The sequence below is a fragment of the Penicillium odoratum genome (assembly GCF_028828045.1).
Source record: "Penicillium odoratum strain IBT 22623 chromosome Unknown utg000005l_segment0_segment0, whole genome shotgun sequence".
NCBI lineage: Eukaryota > Fungi > Ascomycota > Eurotiomycetes > Eurotiales > Aspergillaceae > Penicillium > Penicillium odoratum.
This window is the reverse complement of record NW_026643147.1, coordinates 525,283-544,347: the sequence shown is the minus strand read 5'-3', so window position 1 is coordinate 544,347 and position 19,065 is coordinate 525,283. Positions and strand designations below refer to the sequence as shown.

General features: G+C 48.6%; 8 protein-coding genes across 8 annotated transcripts; 4 read left to right on the top strand and 4 right to left on the bottom strand.

Moving 5' to 3' along the window:
• Nucleotides 1-4: 4 nt before the first annotated feature.
• Nucleotides 5-2,687, bottom strand: N7520_005739 (Sin1 family protein; the record flags this gene model as incomplete). The annotated part of the gene is made up of 3 exons (XM_057139673.1): nt 5-2,066; nt 2,119-2,595; nt 2,665-2,687. The coding sequence occupies 3 exons, from the start codon at nt 2,685-2,687 to the stop codon at nt 5-7; spliced, it is 2,562 nt and encodes an 853-aa protein (XP_056993679.1).
• A 464-nt stretch (nt 2,688-3,151) lies between these two features.
• On the bottom strand, nt 3,152-3,844 carry N7520_005738 (Major facilitator superfamily domain general substrate transporter; the record flags this gene model as incomplete). Its single annotated transcript, XM_057139672.1, has 2 exons — nt 3,152-3,695; nt 3,753-3,844. 2 exons carry the CDS (start codon nt 3,842-3,844, stop codon nt 3,152-3,154), a joined length of 636 nt encoding a protein of 211 aa, XP_056993678.1.
• A 474-nt stretch (nt 3,845-4,318) lies between these two features.
• Nucleotides 4,319-5,575, top strand: N7520_005737 (Zn(II)2Cys6 transcription factor domain-containing protein; the record flags this gene model as incomplete). Its single annotated transcript, XM_057139671.1, has 1 exon — nt 4,319-5,575. One exon carries the CDS (start codon nt 4,319-4,321, stop codon nt 5,573-5,575), a length of 1,257 nt encoding a protein of 418 aa, XP_056993677.1.
• A 174-nt stretch (nt 5,576-5,749) lies between these two features.
• On the top strand, nt 5,750-7,331 carry N7520_005736 (putative MFS multidrug transporter; the record flags this gene model as incomplete). Its single annotated transcript, XM_057139670.1, has 2 exons — nt 5,750-5,879; nt 5,929-7,331. 2 exons carry the CDS (start codon nt 5,750-5,752, stop codon nt 7,329-7,331), a joined length of 1,533 nt encoding a protein of 510 aa, XP_056993676.1.
• A 716-nt stretch (nt 7,332-8,047) lies between these two features.
• N7520_005735 (putative MFS transporter) lies at nt 8,048-9,861 on the top strand (the record flags this gene model as incomplete). Its single annotated transcript, XM_057139669.1, has 4 exons — nt 8,048-8,211; nt 8,263-8,691; nt 8,741-9,467; nt 9,562-9,861. 4 exons carry the CDS (start codon nt 8,048-8,050, stop codon nt 9,859-9,861), a joined length of 1,620 nt encoding a protein of 539 aa, XP_056993675.1.
• Nucleotides 9,862-10,836: 975 nt separating this feature from the next.
• On the top strand, nt 10,837-13,133 carry N7520_005734 (MDR family MFS transporter; the record flags this gene model as incomplete). Its single annotated transcript, XM_057139668.1, has 8 exons — nt 10,837-11,053; nt 11,174-11,419; nt 11,481-11,668; nt 11,715-11,878; nt 12,034-12,193; nt 12,241-12,647; nt 12,769-12,829; nt 12,861-13,133. 8 exons carry the CDS (start codon nt 10,837-10,839, stop codon nt 13,131-13,133), a joined length of 1,716 nt encoding a protein of 571 aa, XP_056993674.1.
• A 253-nt stretch (nt 13,134-13,386) lies between these two features.
• On the bottom strand, nt 13,387-16,522 carry N7520_005733 (replication factor C subunit 1; the record flags this gene model as incomplete). Its single annotated transcript, XM_057139667.1, has 2 exons — nt 13,387-13,988; nt 14,044-16,522. 2 exons carry the CDS (start codon nt 16,520-16,522, stop codon nt 13,387-13,389), a joined length of 3,081 nt encoding a protein of 1,026 aa, XP_056993673.1.
• Nucleotides 16,523-17,447: 925 nt separating this feature from the next.
• On the bottom strand, nt 17,448-18,936 carry N7520_005732 (battenin family protein; the record flags this gene model as incomplete). Its single annotated transcript, XM_057139666.1, has 2 exons — nt 17,448-17,955; nt 18,002-18,936. The coding sequence occupies 2 exons, from the start codon at nt 18,934-18,936 to the stop codon at nt 17,448-17,450; spliced, it is 1,443 nt and encodes a 480-aa protein (XP_056993672.1).
• Nucleotides 18,937-19,065: the final 129 nt, after the last annotated feature.

The following is a 19,065-nucleotide window of genomic DNA, read 5'->3' as shown; positions in this document are numbered from 1 at the left end:
AAAATCAAACACGATATTGCGCCATGTTCTTCTTGATTTCATCCACGATCTCAATGGCTTCCAAGGCGTTACGAGCCTCAAAGTCATACCGCTTCTGCTCATTGGCTTCGTTGCCACGTAGAACAACAACCCGAAAGCTCTTCGGGTGGCGCCGACTCACCTTACAGCCAACCACATCGTTGAAGTTGATGGAGCGAGTCTTGGAGTCGGAAGCTGTCTTGCCTGTTTCACCAGGTACGATATGCATGTAGTCGTTGTCAAAGGTAAGGATGCGGTGATTGGAAGCGGTAAAAGACATCGGTTGCTTGCGGTAGACATGATACCGACGATAGTAACCGCCAATTAGATCCTGCTTCTGAGAAGACGACGGAAGCATATGGTTTCCTTTCTTGCCCTTCTTTACTGCGGTAGGATTGCCAGAGCCGTTGTCCAATTGAAGCGGTGTGTTCGGGCTGCCTGGTGATCCACCAAGGGACAGGGGCACTGCTCCGAAGCGGCGTCTGACAAGGTCGAGGTCTGTTATATTTCCCAGGGCCTCCACGGTTCGATCAAGAGGCGCCATAGTACTTGACCCCACTATCTTGAGAAGGTAATTGCCTTTGTCCAAGCCCCAGCGTTTGCATACAGAGTCTAGAATCTCCGCAATGTAGCTATCGGTGGTTGTGTTTAGGGTCATAACGTGCGCCGACCCTTCGAGGTTGAGGAAACGGATCTTCATGGTCTTGGCAACCCCAAGACGAGGTGTCGCATGGGATATAGGAATTGCGGGTCGATCTGCGGGAGTCAATGTGTTGTCGTTGAGGGCAGACGAGAATGGCTGGCCCAGGATTGGATTATGGCGCCCAAGTGGAAGTTTGATTTGCGGTGAGGGCTGAGCACTTGGAACCACAATCTGGGGCAGCGGTTCATTATCGTCGGACCCTACACTCTGGCTGTACTGAGGGTACAGTCTTTCATTCTCTTCGAACTCACTGTTGGACGCTTCAACTAGTGCGAACTCATCGTATGGCTTTCCACGTGAGCGTCCTCGTGATTTGGCAGCTTGGTTATTGTTGGATGTAAAATCCGTCATGGGAAGTGCGCGGCCGAGTGCTGGGAAGTCGTATTCTACTTCGCCGTCGTCGACCATTCGCAAGGCCCAGCGATTCACAGTCAGCTTCTCACGCTCTAGAGAGGGATCTCGTGCGTCTTCAGAATACTTCCATAGTGCTAGACCAATCGCTTCAGCGACGGTAACGTGCGCAGGGTGATCGGACAGCTTAGATTCTCTCATGAGTGGTAGATCCAGTGGCTTCTCGGGATCGGATGAAAATGGCAGGTATATTTTAAGGTAGAGGGGATCTCCCTGACCAGAACCAGAAAGAACCATGAATTTCTCGACTGGATTGCTTGGAGCACGAGTCCGAGCCTTCAATTGTCGAGTCAGCAAGCTCACCGGCTGCAAGATGCTGATAGGCCGTGGTGGTGGAAGATCATGAAGCTCGGGGGTTGGAAGTGTCTTCGACTTTCGTGGAGAGTTGCTCGTAGGCCCAGTCCCAGTCGGCAGTTTATGCATAAGCGCTACTGGTGAAGATGAATCCAAGCCACCGCTCATACCCACTCCAGCCAGTAGCAGTGAGCCAGAGCCGGCCGTGGCATCAAACTCGGAGGATAGAGCCGATCCAACAGATTCCGCCCCGGAGTCTTCGTCCTGCTCTTGCAGATCCTCGAGGGCCAAACTTTCCGCACCGCGGCTGCCCGTCCTCTCTCGCCGTCTCCGGGGTCGCTCCAGCACTTCGTTGGTGTTCGAGAATTGAACCTGCCCCGGCCTGTACCCTTGTGCATCGACCTCATTGTCCGTGGACAGCTCACTGCTTGTTGCGGTATCGCGCCGCGGCCGGCGTCCGCTCTTAATTGATGTCCCCAGGGATCCGGATCCCGCTCGGTAGTGATTTGCACTGTTTTGCGCTGCGGGTGATGTGATCATAAGTTCGGGTCGCTCGTGCTGTTCCTCCGACCGAATTGGAGAGGAATCGGATCGTTCGCGACGAATGGGTAGCTTGGGGAAATCGATTTGATCGGTCGACCTGGATTTCAAGTCAGCCACTGGTGCCCGCAGTCAATAAGCGATTGACCTACCGTCGTGGATTGTCTCCATCATCGTCACTGTCGCTCAGGTCACTGCTATCATCGTCCTCTGCTACGGCTTGCCGCTGGACTTCCTGCTGACGATCACGTCGGAGCTTCTTCTTCGCAGCTCGATCTTGAACCCGTCGTCCTGTTAGATCCACGTTGCTCTTCCCGGTGACCATCCCGCCTTCGTCATCTTCGCCGTCCTCCAGACCAAGACCTTGAAGCTCATCCCGTGCATTCGCGTCTCTTACTGCGAGGCGATAGTATTCCGAGGAAACGGCTGCTGTCGTAGGAATGGGTGGGGAGTATGTACGTTTGAGCGAGGATGCGCTACTGGCATTGTTGTTGGTGGTGGCGGTCGACCAGCCTGCGGCGCGAAATCCGGGGGTATTGAGGACTGAATTGTTGACATTTATCAAGCGGTCTCCGATTCCGTCTTTGATTGTGGAGAGGTAGGAGGATCGTAATTGCCAGATAGTGAAGCTATTTCAGTTGGGTCAGCCCATACCCTATCGAGGAAGGGGGTGAAGGACACCTCCACAGATAACCTACTCTTCATTGTGAAGGAGAGACATCGTCCCGTGTTTCAATGTTAGAGGTAAATACCAAGCAGAGAAGGCACAGCCCGGTCGAGGGTGTCGAGTGATGGATCTCAGCCGCGGAAACCCTTTAGAGCTGACACGGCATGCTCACAGAGGGCACGTGCAGAAAATAAATCATACGCTTCCAAAATATAAGGATTTGTGTGCAGGGCCAGCCTGAAAGAATGAAAGTTGAAACGTTAACGCGGAGTTCTAAGCATGGGAGGAAGTCAAGATGATCAAGTTGATCGGTGGCGGTTCTCCGCAGATCATCTCCCCACCTGACCTAATGAAGTAAGTGACCGACGTGAAATAGTCAACTATACTGTACCTGTTTCAATACATAATACTTGAATTATTTCAAATACTTGATGGAAGCAAATATCTGGATATTCAATTGTTTCGAGTTTGACGACATTTACAGAGTCTGGATCGCAGGTGACATTGCATGTTTATATTTATCTGTCCCCGACATCATCAACAAAACGACCTTCCATCCGCGTCAGAACATTACAATTAGCTGAATACCGTACATTGTAACTATACACCATGAACATTGGCTGAATGAGGCGAGGCGAGTCAAATACAGAACTAAGCTTGAAAGCCTTCCCCAGCAGGAAGATCCCGTGTTTTGACGACGAGCCGGACGGAGTGGGTTCAGTTGGAGCCAGACACTGCATTGTCAACAGCGTTACCTTCTGATTTGTGAAGATGGCACTGACGAACTTTTGAGTCTCGACAGTCTTTGTGTCAGAGGATATTGTATTATCAGCGGTTTGTTTATTATCAACCCATTTCTCCACATTCTGGCGTACTTCCTGCAGCTTTGCTAGTCGTATCTTGGCCTCATTAGCAAACTTGGATTGAGCGCGCAGTTTCGAGCCAACTCGGAGGAAGATGAAGGGCAGAGGCGTAAATGCCAAAGACAAGAAAGCCGGAATGAACCAGGTCCACTGTGTGCCGAGATTATTGTGTGAAAGGGGGGCTATTTCGGACTGATGGCTGGTAAGCTGGATTCTTTAAGAGCCAAAAAAGGTAACGGAGGTTAGCAGAACGTACAATGCAAAGCCAAAGGAGGCGCGAGCTGTGGCTTTAGTAGCCGCTGCTGTGACAGCAAACAGGCTATCTGTATCAATAAGGTAGTTTGTCATAGATGGTAGTAGCTGTATAGTTGTAATGGAAGCTTGGCGGAGATAGCGGAGGTAAACAATCCAAGATGGTTCGGTGATAATTCTCTATTTCCTCCACAAGGGTGCTCTATAACAAAAACACTGAAACTAATGCAGGTGTGCTCTGCACTGCCTTACCAGGTGCACCAGGCACCGTTTCCCGTTCATGATCTACCTCGGGAGGTTATTTGGAGGAAGAGCAAGAAGCGTATAACAAACGCCCAACCGGGCCAGGCGAATGGGGGTATAATTACTGTAAAGGACAGCCATCGCAATTTTGGTTGATGCAGCCCAGGATGACTAAGGGCGTTTAGCGGGGGTGCAGAATAGTGGTGGTCTGTTCAAAGTTCCATGTAATCCTATAGAACTCCTGGGCCGGAACGCATTGCCAAGTTTGTTTCATGACTCAGAGGAAGTTTGTCGTGTCATTCGGGTCGAAAAACTCCTGGGGTCAGCATGAAGACCCCGAGGTATTCGACTTCGCGACAGAAAGCCTGCCAGCAATGTTCCGTGGCAAAAGCCAAGTGCGATCGCAAAGTTACAGGTTGTACCAGATGTGCAGAGCGCAAGCTCTCATGTGCATACTCCCAGATACGCGGCTCAAAAGAATTCGAGCCAAGACCACCTAGCCCGGATTCTATACCCGATTCTCTGGTCCCAAGCCTTGGTGCGCTGCCACCAAACAGCCCCTCAAAAGCTTGGACAGTACCTTGGGCACAGCCAATGAGGCAACCCGAACACGTTGATACTGCACAGTCCAGTATGAAACCTTCAAATCCAGTGTCCTTGTCCAAGTTTCCCGGGCTTGACTTTTCAAAGCTCGAGCTTTTTTGTCCGATCGATGCCGATGAGATTACCACCCGCTGGATGAATGTTTACATTCCAGTTCCTGGACAGACAATCAAGCAACATCCTGTTGAGATCTCCAATTTTATTTCCCGGATCTTGAAATCTTATGCAGCTGTCGCAGCTCGTGGTCGTGGAATGCTACCATTCATCCACCCCTCACAAATACCAGAACAACCGGCAGGCTCGCCTTTGACAACCTGCTTAAGTTTGATTCGAATATGCGAAAACCCATTAGCAGGAAGTGAAGGTAACACTGCGCTGGTACTTCAGCGGGAGATGGACAGCATCATGGAACTCCATGAAAGCTATAATGGTCTTTTTCTTTTAGGTGCATTTCAAGCCTATCTCATTTACTGTCTCGCTTTGTTGTTCAAACTCGATCAGGGACCCAAACTTCAACTTCGTTCAGCCACAATGAATCTACAGATTCTCGCCAACCTTTCGTCTAAACAGGGACTTATGTGTGTAGCCGACCAGCATCATACACGTCCTCGATGGGAAGAATGGATTGTCACCGAGACAAAGCGGCGAACACTTTACGTAATGTATCTCCTCGACTGTGTTCTCTCCACGCAGGAAGGACTTCCTACCTTCCTTGCGACAGAATTACATGGACTCCCTGTGCCTTCCAGTAAATATCTTTGGAACGCTCAATCGCGAAGTGACTGGGAACGAGAATACAATATTCATCTAGCGGAATGGACGGACAGAAGTCTTTCTATTGATGAGCTGTGGCCGATTCCTACAGATATGGATGAACTTGATATTGCAGAAAGACGAAGTAGAGTTGATCGCTGGTTGGAAGACGTTGATGAATTTGGGACTATGCTCTACGCGGTGACATCTTGTACTCATGGAGGATAGATGGAATGTGGAGTTGACGGAGTTGAGCATCTCAACTCCGATCGCCACATTTCTACGAAATTTTTATAAAAGAGCATCGACCCGATCGATTCTCAGAGGTAATATCAAAATCTACTCATATATGCATTCCTTTGAGTCAAGTCAACCAAACTCGCTGGGGTTGGTAAATTAGACATGCAATCAAAAAACGGCAAGGATTCCCCTGCCATGAAGTCATCGACAACGGCTTCAGAAGTGCCCTACAGCATATTCGACAAAAGACAAAAATGGCTCATTATCGCTCTCGTGTCCACTGCGGCAACTTGTAAGTTTGAGAACAATTCAAGTCATCACCATCCCCTAACCGTCCATAGTCTCCGGTTTCGCATCCAACATCTACTTTCCAGCTTTACCGACTATCGCGGGTGATATGAACGTTTCCACCGAGAAAATCAACCTTACTGTCACCTCGTATCTAATATTCCAAGGGATTGCCCCAAATCTATGGGGACCTGTCTCAGACGTCAAGGGGCGCCGCATTGCGTATACTGGCACATTTATCATCTTCCTCGGCGCCTGTATCGGCCTGGCAGAGGCAAAAAATTATGCCACGTTAATTGTGCTACGCTGTCTACAAAGTGCAGGTAGTGCAAGTACAATTGCCATCGGATCAGGTGTTATTGGTGATATTACGACTCGTGCAGAGCGGGGAGGGTTTATGGGTATCTTCCAAGCGGGGTTGCTGGTCCCGGTCGCCGCAGGGCCAGTGATTGGAGGTGCATTGGCAGGGACTCTGGGATGGAGAGCGATCTTTTGGCTCTTGGTGATATACAGTGGTGTTTTTTTAATAGCGCTGCTATTGCTACTCCCGGAGACTTTGCGGTCGAGGGTTGGGAATGGGAGCAAGGTTCCTTCTAATTGGATCGCTGAATATCCGTTGAATCTTTACGTCAAGACAACAAGAATAGAGTGGAACGGGGATACCACGTTGCCTGGAAAGAAGAGCATTGTCATTACTGGCCCCTTTCGCATCCTGATTCGCAGACACGCCGCCCCTATCATTACATTCCTTGCTGTCTATTATGCGGTGTGGCAGATGAGCATCACTGCCATGTCGTCGTTGTTCAAAGAGAAATACGGCTTGAGCGAGACTCAGATTGGCCTGACTTTTATCGCCAACGGTGTTGGATCGATGGTTGGGACGTTGATTACCGGCAAAATACTCGACCTGGATTATCGCAGAATCAAAGCCGAATTCGAAGCCCGGTCTGCTGTAAATGTCGAAGCAAGCTTGGAATACAATGCAGATGAGGATTTTCCACTTGAGAAAGCACGTCTCCGACTTGTACCCGTCTTTGCTGTGATACAGAGCCTTTCTTTGATCCTGTTTGGCTGGACCATCCAGTACTCCGTTCACATTGCGGTCCCAATCATCTCCACCTTTGTCACTGGGTGGACGGTCGTGTCTATGCAGTCTGTTATCATGACTTATCTTGTGGATATCTATCACGAGAGAAGCGCGGCGGCTAGTGCAAGTATCAATCTTGCTCGGTGCTTGTTCGCTGCCGGTGGGACTAGTTTTGTTATGCCACTCATCGATGATGTGGGAATTGGAGTTACCTTCACGATTTGTGCGGCCATTCAATTGATAGCGCTGAGTGGTCCGCTTGTGCAGTGGAGATTTGCTGCGGGATGGAGGAAGGCAGAGCTTGTAAAACAAAATGATGTTTCAAACCTTGTAAGGATTGAGGGGAATGGCAAGAGCCAACAATTGTAAACTAGTGAGGATCTGCAGAATGCCAATTCACTAGCGTAGCTTATCCTGTGATTCATTTCTTCTACGAATATCTTGAACGATGTCCACCCCGCCCGCTTCCTATGCCCTCATCTCCCCGGTTTCCTGGGTTCCTGGGGCTGGATCCCGTGAACCAGAGATAGATCGAATGAAGGAAAGTACCTCATGTGTGGTGATCTACGGTTCCAATGATTGGACAAAGTCCGCCACCCGGCGTTCTGTCCACGCAATGTCGGAAGTTGCCCTCCACTTCCTCAAGACACGTGAACCAGTCCAAGGATCGACCAATTTGCAAGCAATTTTCCCATACACTTTGAAAGGATGGCATTTACACCTTGGTAGATTCTCAACTCTTCTTCATTTGACTGGTTCTTAGCAGTGATTCTCTGAAAAATGCGAGTTTAGCCACGGGAGAATGCTTGGCACTCTGGGGGGTCGAAGCTTTGGCTGACTCGTTCACATGACACCCGACATGAAGGATTCAACGGACCACAAGCATGGCTATCTTGAACGTGATTGGTTGTCATTCTCTATCAGAGGAATGTCCTCCACGCCCCGGCAAGTGGACCTCAATTGCTTCCCCAGATTATGTGGGGCCCCGCACTGATGGGATACCCCATCTCAAGCTGATATCTACTTTATATATTATGAAGCCCCCTGTCTGGTGATGATCGTCAATCAATTCGACATTGGCTGCTATGGCTCCGACACAAGTGAAAGAGCGCTACGATGGTTTCATAGAACACGAGGAAAAGATACCAAAGATCAAGACTCTCGGTCATCTTCGTCTGAGAGATTCGGAGACCAATGAGGTTATTCTAGTACCTACGCCTTCATCAGATCCGAAGGATCCTCTCAATTGGTAAATAGATCACGCAAATCCCCTTTGATCGACTCCTCTCATTGGTTTTAGGCCGCGATGGTTCAAGCTGTACACTGCCGTCGCAGTATGTCTCGCCATGGTTCTTTGCAATTTCCTCGCTGCCGGCCCTACCATGGCAATTGTCCAGACTGCACAAGACTTCTTCCCCGATTGGAAGACGACCGGTCTATCAGGCGCGATTGCCAAAACAGCCTACTTCTTCAATTGCACGGCCCTTTTCCAGGGCTTGGGTAATCTGATGTGGATGCCCCTTATCAACAAGTATGGACGTCGAGCTGTTTACGTGACCTCCTTTACTATCTATACAATTACTGCCATCTGGTGCGCTGTCGCTACACAGTATGCCAACTTCCTCATCGCTCGAATCGTCATGGGAATTGCGGCTGGAGCTGGAGAGTGCCTTGCCCCTATTACCATTGCTGATATTTTCTTCTTGCATGAGCGTGGAGCTATCACTGCGTATGTCCCAAGCAAAGAGTTTACTGAAGACGATCGCTAACCTATATAGTCTGTACAATGCCTCCCTGAACTTCGGTGTCGCTAGCGGTGCCGTCATCGATGGATTCATCGTCAAGTTTCACCCATGGCGCTACATCTACTATGTCGCCATTGCCTTGATCGGTGCCATTACTCTCGTCGTGTACTTCACCTTCCCCGAAACAGCCTATATCAGAGCCCCTGCCACGACCGAAAGTATCACAACGTTGTCTCCCTCCGGCGAGCGCGTCCGTCGAAGCACAAAGGTGGAGGAGGCAGGAGTCGCTTCCGAGATCCACGAAGAAGTCGTTGCTCAGGAATCAAGCATCGGACATGGTTGGAAAGAGGGTTTGAAGCTATACCATGGTAGATACACCGATGAATCCCTGTGGCAAATGACAATTCGCCCTGTGGGCCTGTTGATCCTTCCACCCGTCTTATGGGCTACTCTTGTGATGTCAGTCACCATCGGATTCATCACAGCCATCACATCCAACGTTGCCTCGGCATTCTCCGATACATATGGATTTGCCGCATGGCAATCTGGTCTCTGCTTCTGTGCCGCGATCGTCGGATGTGTCTTTGGTATCGCGCTTGGTGGTTATCTCTCTGATTGGGTCGCTGATATCTTCACCCGCCGAAACAACGGTATTCGTGAGCCCGAGATGCGTCTTCCTGCTATGATGATTAGTGTCATTACTGGCCCGCTTGCATTGGCGCTGTACGGGTGTGGTATCCATTGGAAGATGCACTGGATGGTTCCTACTCTCGGTATTGGTCTTAGTAAGTTTCCTGTCTCATGCATGTCTGGTCATATCCTAACCTTGTTTAGTCAACTTTACTATCACGCAGGCTACAAATGTCTCGCTGGTTTACACTATTGATAGCTACCGTCCCGTTGCGGGAGAGGTCGTTGTCACCCAGCTTGCTTTCAAGTCTGCTTTTGGTTTCTTGCTTGGTTTCTATACTAACCCTTGGGTTGACATTCATGGATATAATGTGGCTTATGGAGAGATGGCGGCAATCTGCGGTGGTGTTCTCATTTTCTGGATTCCGTTGTTCATCTGGGGAAAGAAGATTCGTGAAAAGACTTTGAGCTGGCGGGTTATGAGCTGGGTGCAGTGGGACGAGGACAGAGAGGTTGGAGAGTAGAGATATTTCTTCAAGTCTTGTCAATTGTTCTACGCTAATCCCTTATGGATTCTGTCAAAGTTGGAATTTATGATATTTCAATGATAATTGCTAAAAAACTGTTGGAACGTTCAAATGTTTGAAATTAAATACACCTGGGCAGTTTCTCACATAAGTGACATCCCCAAGTCAAATTTGGGTACCGTGACAAGTCCTAACAAGTCCTGACGTGTACTCAATCCTTTGAAGCTTGCATGTGAGGTTGACAACGAAAATCCAACCTTGGAAGTCGAACCTCCATATGAACCCATGCACAAAATCTCAAAGATCAAAGGTTCAAATGCGACATAAGCTAATGTTGAATTTTAGAATGTCTCTGGGTTTATTCTGACATCATCGGATCATTGGAGGTTGAACCTTAGTGTTGTCAAGGTGCAATGCGACATCGGGAGGAATCCCGATGCTGCTTGTATATATATATTTTAAGCTTACATATGTATCCATCTGCGTAGGGCTCGGATTAAGCCTGCGCTCTGTCTAGGTACAAATGGTTTCCCACAGTGAAACTAACAGCAGCATCTGGGAGTCTTAACCTATGCTTTTGAACAGATCACAATAGGGCGAGATATGTACCTGATATCGCCTAAAAGTTAAGCCGAAGCTGGGGACGAAGCCGGTTCGGCGATGATTTCCTAGTGGAGACGCAGACTATTTGACGAATAGCCGATGAACCGTCAAAACAAGATCTTTTCCTGTTCAGATGTCCGGATCTAAATCCGACGCTCGTTATCTCCTATCTCGTCCAGAGTTCACTTTCTTTTAAAAATTGGAAGCTACTTTCAGGTCCACAGATGAAATCAGTTCCACCTTTCTTCGTGTACATAAATATAATATTCATACCACAAGTCTTGGAAATTCTCATTTCTCATTGATCGAGATTATCTGATCTTGAAGGCTCGGCGCCCCACCCGGATTATGGATGGTCGTTCCTCTCCAATGCCATCTCGGCCCACCAGCACCAGTACCGGCACCCCAGAACAGCATACCACAGCAACGGAATCTGATCGTGGAGACAAGTCCGGCCATGTTGAGGCACAGCAATTTTCTACTGATAATGCAGTCGATGGGAAGAACAAACTGCAAGATCAGACCAATTTATTACCCATTAAACAACTGTTAATTGTTTTTGTGGGCCTGAGTTGTGCTCTGTTCTGTAAGAATCTACACACCAGTGCTACACTGTGCTTGATCAGCGCTGACTTTTCTTTCACATCCTAGGTGCACTTCTTGATCAAACGATGTAAGATACCATTACCCTAGAAATGACGAGCAGCTTTGCTTATTTATAACAGTGTCTCTACCGCTCTTCCAACCCTCGGACGGGTTTTTCACGATGCATCGGTTGAGTCCTGGGTTGGAACTTCATATCTTCTCACATCGACCGCATGCCAGCCACTATATGGGCGTCTTTCCGATATCTTTGGCCGAAAGATCGTTCTTCTCACCAGTATGGGCTTTTTCCTCTTTGGGTCTATCCTGTCCGCGGTATCCCAGAGTATGATCATGCTCATTGTGTTCCGTACGTCTGGATTCGTATTGACTCCGTGTTGACATTCCTGTATCTGATAGTATATCTTTAGGTGCAATCTCCGGAATTGGCGGTGGTGGCATTCTCACTTCAGTCATGATTGCAGTGTCTGATGTTGTTTCCTTGGAGAAACGAGGGACATATCAGGGTATCATTGGGGTGGTAGTTGCTCTCTCCAACTCAATTGGTCCTCTCATCGGCGGCCTTTTCACAGAGAAGGTTTCGTGGCGATGGTGCTTTGTGAGTCATATGATCTAATATCTGAAAACCCGACTAATGAGTACAGTACATCAACATCCCCTTGACTGGCATTTCTATTCTTGTTGTTCTGTTAGTCCTTCCTCTGAAAAGGGTCAAGGGCGATATGAAAGCTAGATTCAAACAAATTGATTACCTAGGATGCATTACTATGCTCATCGCGGCGGTTTTGATCTTGCTACCGATTTCCTGGTGAGTTTACGATAACCTTCCAATAATTCATATACTGTCAATATTGATATGGGTCTAGGGGAGGAACGAAGTATGCCTGGAGCTCGGCCGGAGTTATTGCCCCTCTAGTCATTGGCGTGGTCTTCTTGGGCATCTTCATTCTAGTGGAAATAAAGTTCGCAGAGCTTCCACTCATCCCAAGTGCGTGATTTGGCTGCCATTCTCTATGCCAAACTAACCACTATAACAGTGCATATTTTCAAGAACTCCACGGTCGCAGGTGCATCAGTAGGCGCATTTTTCACTGGGTTCATGTTTTACGCCAATCTATACTACGTAAGATCTCCTCGCTGCATATCCCGCAATTATTTAACCCTATACAGCTCCCCCAATTCTTCCAAGTTGTCTACTCAGCCTCCCCAATCAAGTCTGGCGTGCTCCTCCTACCTCTCGTTGTGATTCAATGCGTCGTGTCTTTTACCTCTGGTTACCTTGTCTCCAAAACTGGGAACTACACTATCAATATGTGGGCAGGCTTTGCCATTTGGGCCATTGCATGTGGTCTCCTGTCCACCATCTCCTCAACAACTTCTATTGGACGACTCGTAGGGTACCAGATCCTTAGTGGTATCGGATCTGGACAGACGCTTCAGACAAATTTGGTTGCTATCCAGGCCAACGTTGAACGGAAGGAGATGGCTGTCGCTACTGCTACTCGAAACTTTCTGCGATTATTGGGTGGAACTGTGGCTTTAGCTGCTTGTGGTGCGATTCTGAATAACACCGTTCGGTAAGTGTCTTATAACATATGTTAGCTCATAGCGCTGACTTTATTCCACATTTATAGAACTGGACTATCTTCGGTGGTATCATCGGCTGTGCTATCCAAAATAATTTCCGATCCCACTCAGATCACTTCGGGATCATTGGGGCTCACTGCAGCACAGAAGTCTGCGGCTATTCATGCCTATAGTATGTTTCTTCTCGTACTCAGGACTTACAGATACTGACGGTGTCAGCTCATGGAATTCGCAACATCTATTATTTCATGGTTGCATGCTGCTGCGTCTCATTCTTCATCACAGTCTCTTTCGTTCGCAGCACCAGTCTCAAACGCGATGATGACGCGAGGCTTCAAGAGGAAGGCAAGAAGTGGGCAGCGAAGCATCGTGGTCTTCATGCGCTTGGTAAGAAGAATGTAAATGGTGTGGCCACTGAGAAGCTGCCCACTCAAACGGTTGCAGTGCCGGAGTCTCAGCTCAAGGGCTCGCAGTAAAAGAACAAGCAGGAGCAAGAACTCTTGCGTTTCCTTACGACAGTCATGATGTTGCTGAAAAACAGGTTCTTCGTTGGAATAGATTAGTTAGAAGAGCGACACTTTTATAGTACAAAACGGACTTTGCAGTGTTGACATTGATATCCGGCTTCTAGAACTCATTTCATTAATGTGGGCTCGCCAGAGAAATGAGAAAGCAATAGCAGACAGCGCTTCTGTATTGTTGAATAAATATGGTACACGAAAAATGGTATTAATCTTTGGCCTTGGCCTTTGCCTTCTTGCCTTTCTTAGGCTTCTCGTCGTCATCGTCAATGTCATCGTCTGCTGCTTTCTTGGCCTTCTTGCCCTTGGCAGCACCCTTGGCCGCCTTTTTCTTCGGCTGGCTGACATACTTGTCTTTCTTGAGATCGAGTTCATCATCTTCATCCTTGGCTTCCTCGATGACCTCTTCTTCGTCGGATTCCTCAAGGGCATCTTCAATATCTGGCTTCTCCTTGGGTCCCTTCTTCGCTGGTGCGAGGACACTGCTAGCCTTCATGAAAGGCATTGGGTGAGAGCGGGAATTGTAAAGACGTGTGAAGGTAGATTTGGTTTGTGTTTCCAACTTGACATTCGACTGGTCCATTGGCCCAAGTCCAAGTTCAAGCATTGCATCGAAGTCATCCCGCGTGAGGTAGTAGGAGTCCATGAACTCGATGATTTCGTCAACACTTTCTTTGCCTTCATCCATCATACGACGGATAGTTTTCTCCCAGAGGAGAGGCATATATTGCTGGCGTATCTCATCTCGGTTGCCGGATGTCTTTAGACGCATATGACCTTGAATTTCCTTGACAAAACGTGACAATTTACCTAGAAAAACATGATCAGAGCTGTCATGTTGAAATTAATGGGTAGAAGGACATACCTTGTTTACTGTTCTGACCCAGCCAACTCGTGAATGATGCCCTCTCGGACATATTTCCGAATTGGAAACTGGCTGGTCGGACGAAGCTGAACACAGCGTGGGTAGGCATAAGACTCCACTGTTGCTGGGTTCCATGAATCATACGGTCCACCAGATCGCCGTCACTGATGCTCGAAGCTGCATTGTCTGCAAGCTCAAGAAGCTTCAAATTTTTCTCCCTGTCGTGGTAGTTTCCTGCAAGGGTAGGCCGAGTCTTCAAGTAGTTCTCCTGGAGCATCAAATAGCTAAATTCGTGATCGTTGAAGTAAAGCTCAATCTTGTCGTTCAATGTAGAGGTAGAGCTTGGTGAGAACATTTGGGCGCTAAGAATCTTGCTGACAATATCCCAGGGCTTCAAAATGATGTGTTTCTCCCAGGCCTTCGACATCTCCTTGCCCTTGTCAAAGCTGAGGCTCTCCTGGTCCAATTTAGCAGTAGAAAGCATGTTGATGACCTGTCGAATATCGGAATGTGTTCCTTCAATGAGGCTATCCAGAACAGGTGGCGGGATCTTCAGCTTTTCACGGAAGCAAATTGTGGATAGTCTAGCTCGAATTTGCTCGACCGTGGGGCGTCTGAACGGAATATCAAACGTAACATGGTCAAAAGGCTTCATCTTCGGCTGCTTTCGTTCGTTGCAAATAAGAATGAGTGGAACGCTGGTTTTTTTGGCAATAGCTGCAAGCGCACCCACTCCGCCGCGGTCACCAGCAGACATGCCATCAACCTCATCCATAATCAGGCAAACATTTTTCTTGTTGCTGTCAATGTTTTTTCCGTCCGCGGCAAAGTAGCCTTGCAGAGATGTTGTGTCAAGAACGCCCAAGGTCCCATTTTCAACGAGCTTCTTACTGCGCGTATCACTGGCATTGGATTCTATGACATCGTACCCCTCCAGCTTGGCCACCATGTGTGCAGCTGTGGTTTTGCCAATACCTGGTGGGCCGTGAATCATGATCGTGCGGTAGACTCCGGAGCCATCTTTGCCGGCCAATTTGAAATTTATCTTTGCATTCTTGCGCCAGTTGCGCAACCAACTTTGAATCTTTTCAACAGCAGCCTTGTTTCCGCAAATCATGGAGGTCGACGTTGGTGCATACTTAGTGGTCCAAAGTTGGTCGTCAGCGGGAGGACCATGTGAAGCCTGCGGGGCGCTCGAGGTAGGGGCATTGCTAGCAGCAATAGCAGCCTGCTTCTTCTTTTCATCCGCCTTCTTCTTCTCCTCTGCATCCATCTCCTTTGCCATGTCGCGAATCTTCTCTTCGGCGGCTTTCTGTTTAGCCTCATACTGCGCAGCAGCCTTTCCAGAACCACCATTGGCAGGCAATCGACGGATCAGCTCGAAAAGCCCATCCTCGCTGATAGTTTTCAGGTTGTGTTTGGCAATGGTCTTGAGTTTCGAGGGACCAGCGTCGCTTCCAAGAACGACATAGCTAGTCTTAGAGCTAGGCGCGCCAGTCACCTTGCCACCATATCTCTTGACCAGCTCCTGGCCTTCTTCCCGACCTAGGGTCTCCTGCACACCGGTGAAAACAAACGCCAATCCTGCGAGACAATTCTCTGCACCAACGGGCAGTTCTTTGGTCCCGCTGGTTGGTGGAGTTCGGGAGCGTTGTTCCCCAAATTTCCATTTCTTCTTCTCTCCATCGTCCTGAGGAGGAGTTGGAGGCCGGACTGTAGGGATGCTGTCGAAAATAGCCTGGATTTCCTTGTTTTCGGGGACCTCCTCCTTTTCCTTTTTCTTCGGGGCGGGTTTTACTTTCTTCGCAGCTGGAGAGGTAGGTCCCTTCGCCGTTTTGGATCGAGATGCAGGCTTTTTAGTGTCGCCCAAATCGTCATCATCATCATTGTCGACGAGAGCCTCTGACTTGCGCTTGCGCCCTGGTAGAGCTGCTTTAGGGGCACGTTTTGGGAGTTCATCCATCACAACATCGTCGTCCTCATCGTACGTCGGCTGTTTCTTCTGGGTACGCTTGGATGCAGTGGGTGGTTTAACTTCGAGTACTTCGAAGTCATCATCATCCTCATCATCCTCATTGTATGTTGGCCGTTTCTTTTGGGAGCGCTTGGCAGTCGGCGATTTAGCTTTAAGAACTTCGAAGTCATTATCGTCGTCGTCATCGCTGTTTCCTCCTTCAACAAAATCATCATCCCCCTTTCCACGTTTTTGGTACTCAGTAGCAAAGACATCATCTCCACCGAGGCCTTCATCATCGTCAAGAACAGTGATATCTTTCTTTGATGCTGGTTTCTTGGAGGGTTTCGCAGGAGATTTATCCGTCTCGGCGGCTGATTGTTCTGCCTTGGCTGGCCGTCCCGCCCGCTTCTTGCTAGAGGCAAAGTAATCAGAGGTTGTCGTAGGTTCTCCTTTCGTTTCTTCGGGCTTCCTGTGAGAGCGACGGTTAGAGTCATGAGGTGGATCAATGAAGTAGTGGAGCATACGGTTGACTTTTGGGCTTTGCTTTGGGGGTCGGGGCCTTCACGGGCGCCACATCTTCGTCGTCGCTGTCTTCCACCACTTTTCTGCTACCTATGAAATGATTAGACCTGGGGAATATGTAAGAATGTCGAAGCTACCGTACGTCTTTTCCTTGTAGCAGTTGGGTCCTGTGGATCTCCAAGTCAGCTTCAATATTTCAGATACGCGGGCTTGACCGGAATTGTCCACGAGCAACGGCATCGAATGTTTCAAGGGTGGTAGCATACCTCTATCTTCGCGGGCTTGGGCGACTCTGCGGAGCTCTGGGCTGGCTTCCCGCCAAAAAAGCTCCTAATATCAGAAGGCATATTGAATATAGCGCACCATATGAGAGTACAATGGTTGTCACTTGAAACCCACGATGGTATAAATAGAGATGAAGGAAACCAGTGGCACGCTTGAGGCAGCAATCGGAGCTAGGCAGGTAACGCGACTTGAGGACGTGAATTGCTGACGTAAGGAACACGGCATGTACGTCAATTAGAAGGCAACGCACGTGACCTGGAGAAAGTCGTGTAACTTGTGATCAATGCTCAGTGTTCTTTTTTGCGATGTCTGCATGTATTAAAGTCTCAATGATTCTCAATTCCTATGCCGTCTAGCCACCCGCTGCTATCTTTGTATGTCCATGTTCTGCACTTTAAGACGCGCTCAAAATCATGTTCAGTTTTTATACTCTTGAGAAACACGCTAGACTAGCTTTGATCTAGTCTCTCAGGAACTTTCGAAGTGTATTGTCAACCCCCTCTACTACTTTTCAACATGTTTATGTAGCCCCGATGATGACGACTGTATCCATCTCTTAGAACATGTACCCTTTGCAAGACTACATATATTAACAGATTGAGTCTTGGTGATAAGCCATTAAATTTGAAAAAAGCTATATCTATACCATTCGACAGTATTCCCTACCATGGGACATCTGAAACCTGCACAAAGCAATCTCCAACGACATACTGAGGAATCCAGCAATGCAAATGCCAGCCGAGTCACTAACAGTCGTCGCACCGAGTGAGAACTCCCGCTCTTCTTCCGGGACGCGATCACTGATCTCAGCAAAAGTGTTGACGTATACAAGGCCACCAAGCAAGCCCTCCCAGAAGATCACAAGAAAGACGAGGTAGACATTAGGAATAAAGTTAAACATGGAATGCAGGCTCAGCAGGACCAAGTTTAGTACCTGTAGGATAGAGGGGACGTAGAGCCAGTGCACACGGAAAAATGGAGTTGAAGAGCGTGAGATAAAGACGCCGGCCTGGTAGATGGCATTGTAGGCCGGGTAGAAGGATCGGAAGTCCTTGAAAGGGCTTGCAGATATAGGGAAGAGGAGTGTTGGGGCAACACCTTGATTGATCACATACTCGGCAATGAACACTAGGAGTAGAGGAAGCATGCTGTGACATATTAGCATAGTAAAAGTCGTGACTGAAGACAACTCACAAAGGGAAAAATAGTTTTCCTAGCCGCCTTAGGTTCGTCTGCATATGGTCCCACCCGATCGCCTGAGAGTCGACTTGAACGGATTTCAGCGTATCTGAATGAGCAGATACACTAAGGAGTCCTTCCGACTCTTCACGCCCAGTGTCTTGAACCTCTTCATCCCCATCATCGGTACCCGGGTGCTCACCTCTTTCCACGGAAAGATAGTCATCCGGAGATGCCGCACGCAGAGGTTCTCGGGGTAGGATGAAAAAGAAGCTCACAATCATGACAGCCGGCAAGAAAGCAGACGCAAATAGCGTAGCATGAACTGAGATCCCTAGTGTGTTTGTAGCCAATGCATAAGCACCAGCACCGACCAAGCCCGCAGCACCAGTGCCACTACCCCAAGCAGCCAAGCTGAAGTGGCCATAGTAATGAGTAAGACCCATAAAGCTCAGCTCACCACCACCAGCAGAGAGACTGGCCAAGACTATACCGGCAATCTTGGACGCAATGGCACCGCCTTTCGTATAACTTGGGCTCATCGCAACGACCAGCATGCCGAGGACCGACAGCAATACGAAAACAATGACTCGGAGGGAGTAAGGGACCAGGTGGATGATGTATGGCGCGATCAGTTTGGTCGCGAATGCCGGGATAATGTCTGCCAGGAGAACGACACCTTTGGGAACATCTGGACCGACCAAATCTAGAGCTGCGGAGAGAAGGATCACGTAGAGGACATTATTGATAAGGCCTGCTCGGAAGATTGGGTTAGTGACGTGATATATGAGTTTCATTTGCGTCTTTGACAAACCAAACAGCCAGAAAGCGATACAGACTCGGGGGTCTGCACCGCTGAAGGCTCCTTTGAGCCGGCCGCGGAAGCGAGACCAGAGAGAAGGTGACGTCTCTTCGAGGGGCATGTCCCCGCTGGACTCGAGTCGAGGCATAAAAAAAAAAAAAAAAAAAATGACCGGGAATAGCAGGTGGTCGCGTGAGGGAGGATAAGCTACATAGGAACTGGAGAAAGTCAGGAGAAAGTTAGGAGAAAGTCAGGCACCTGATTAGTCTAATTGCAC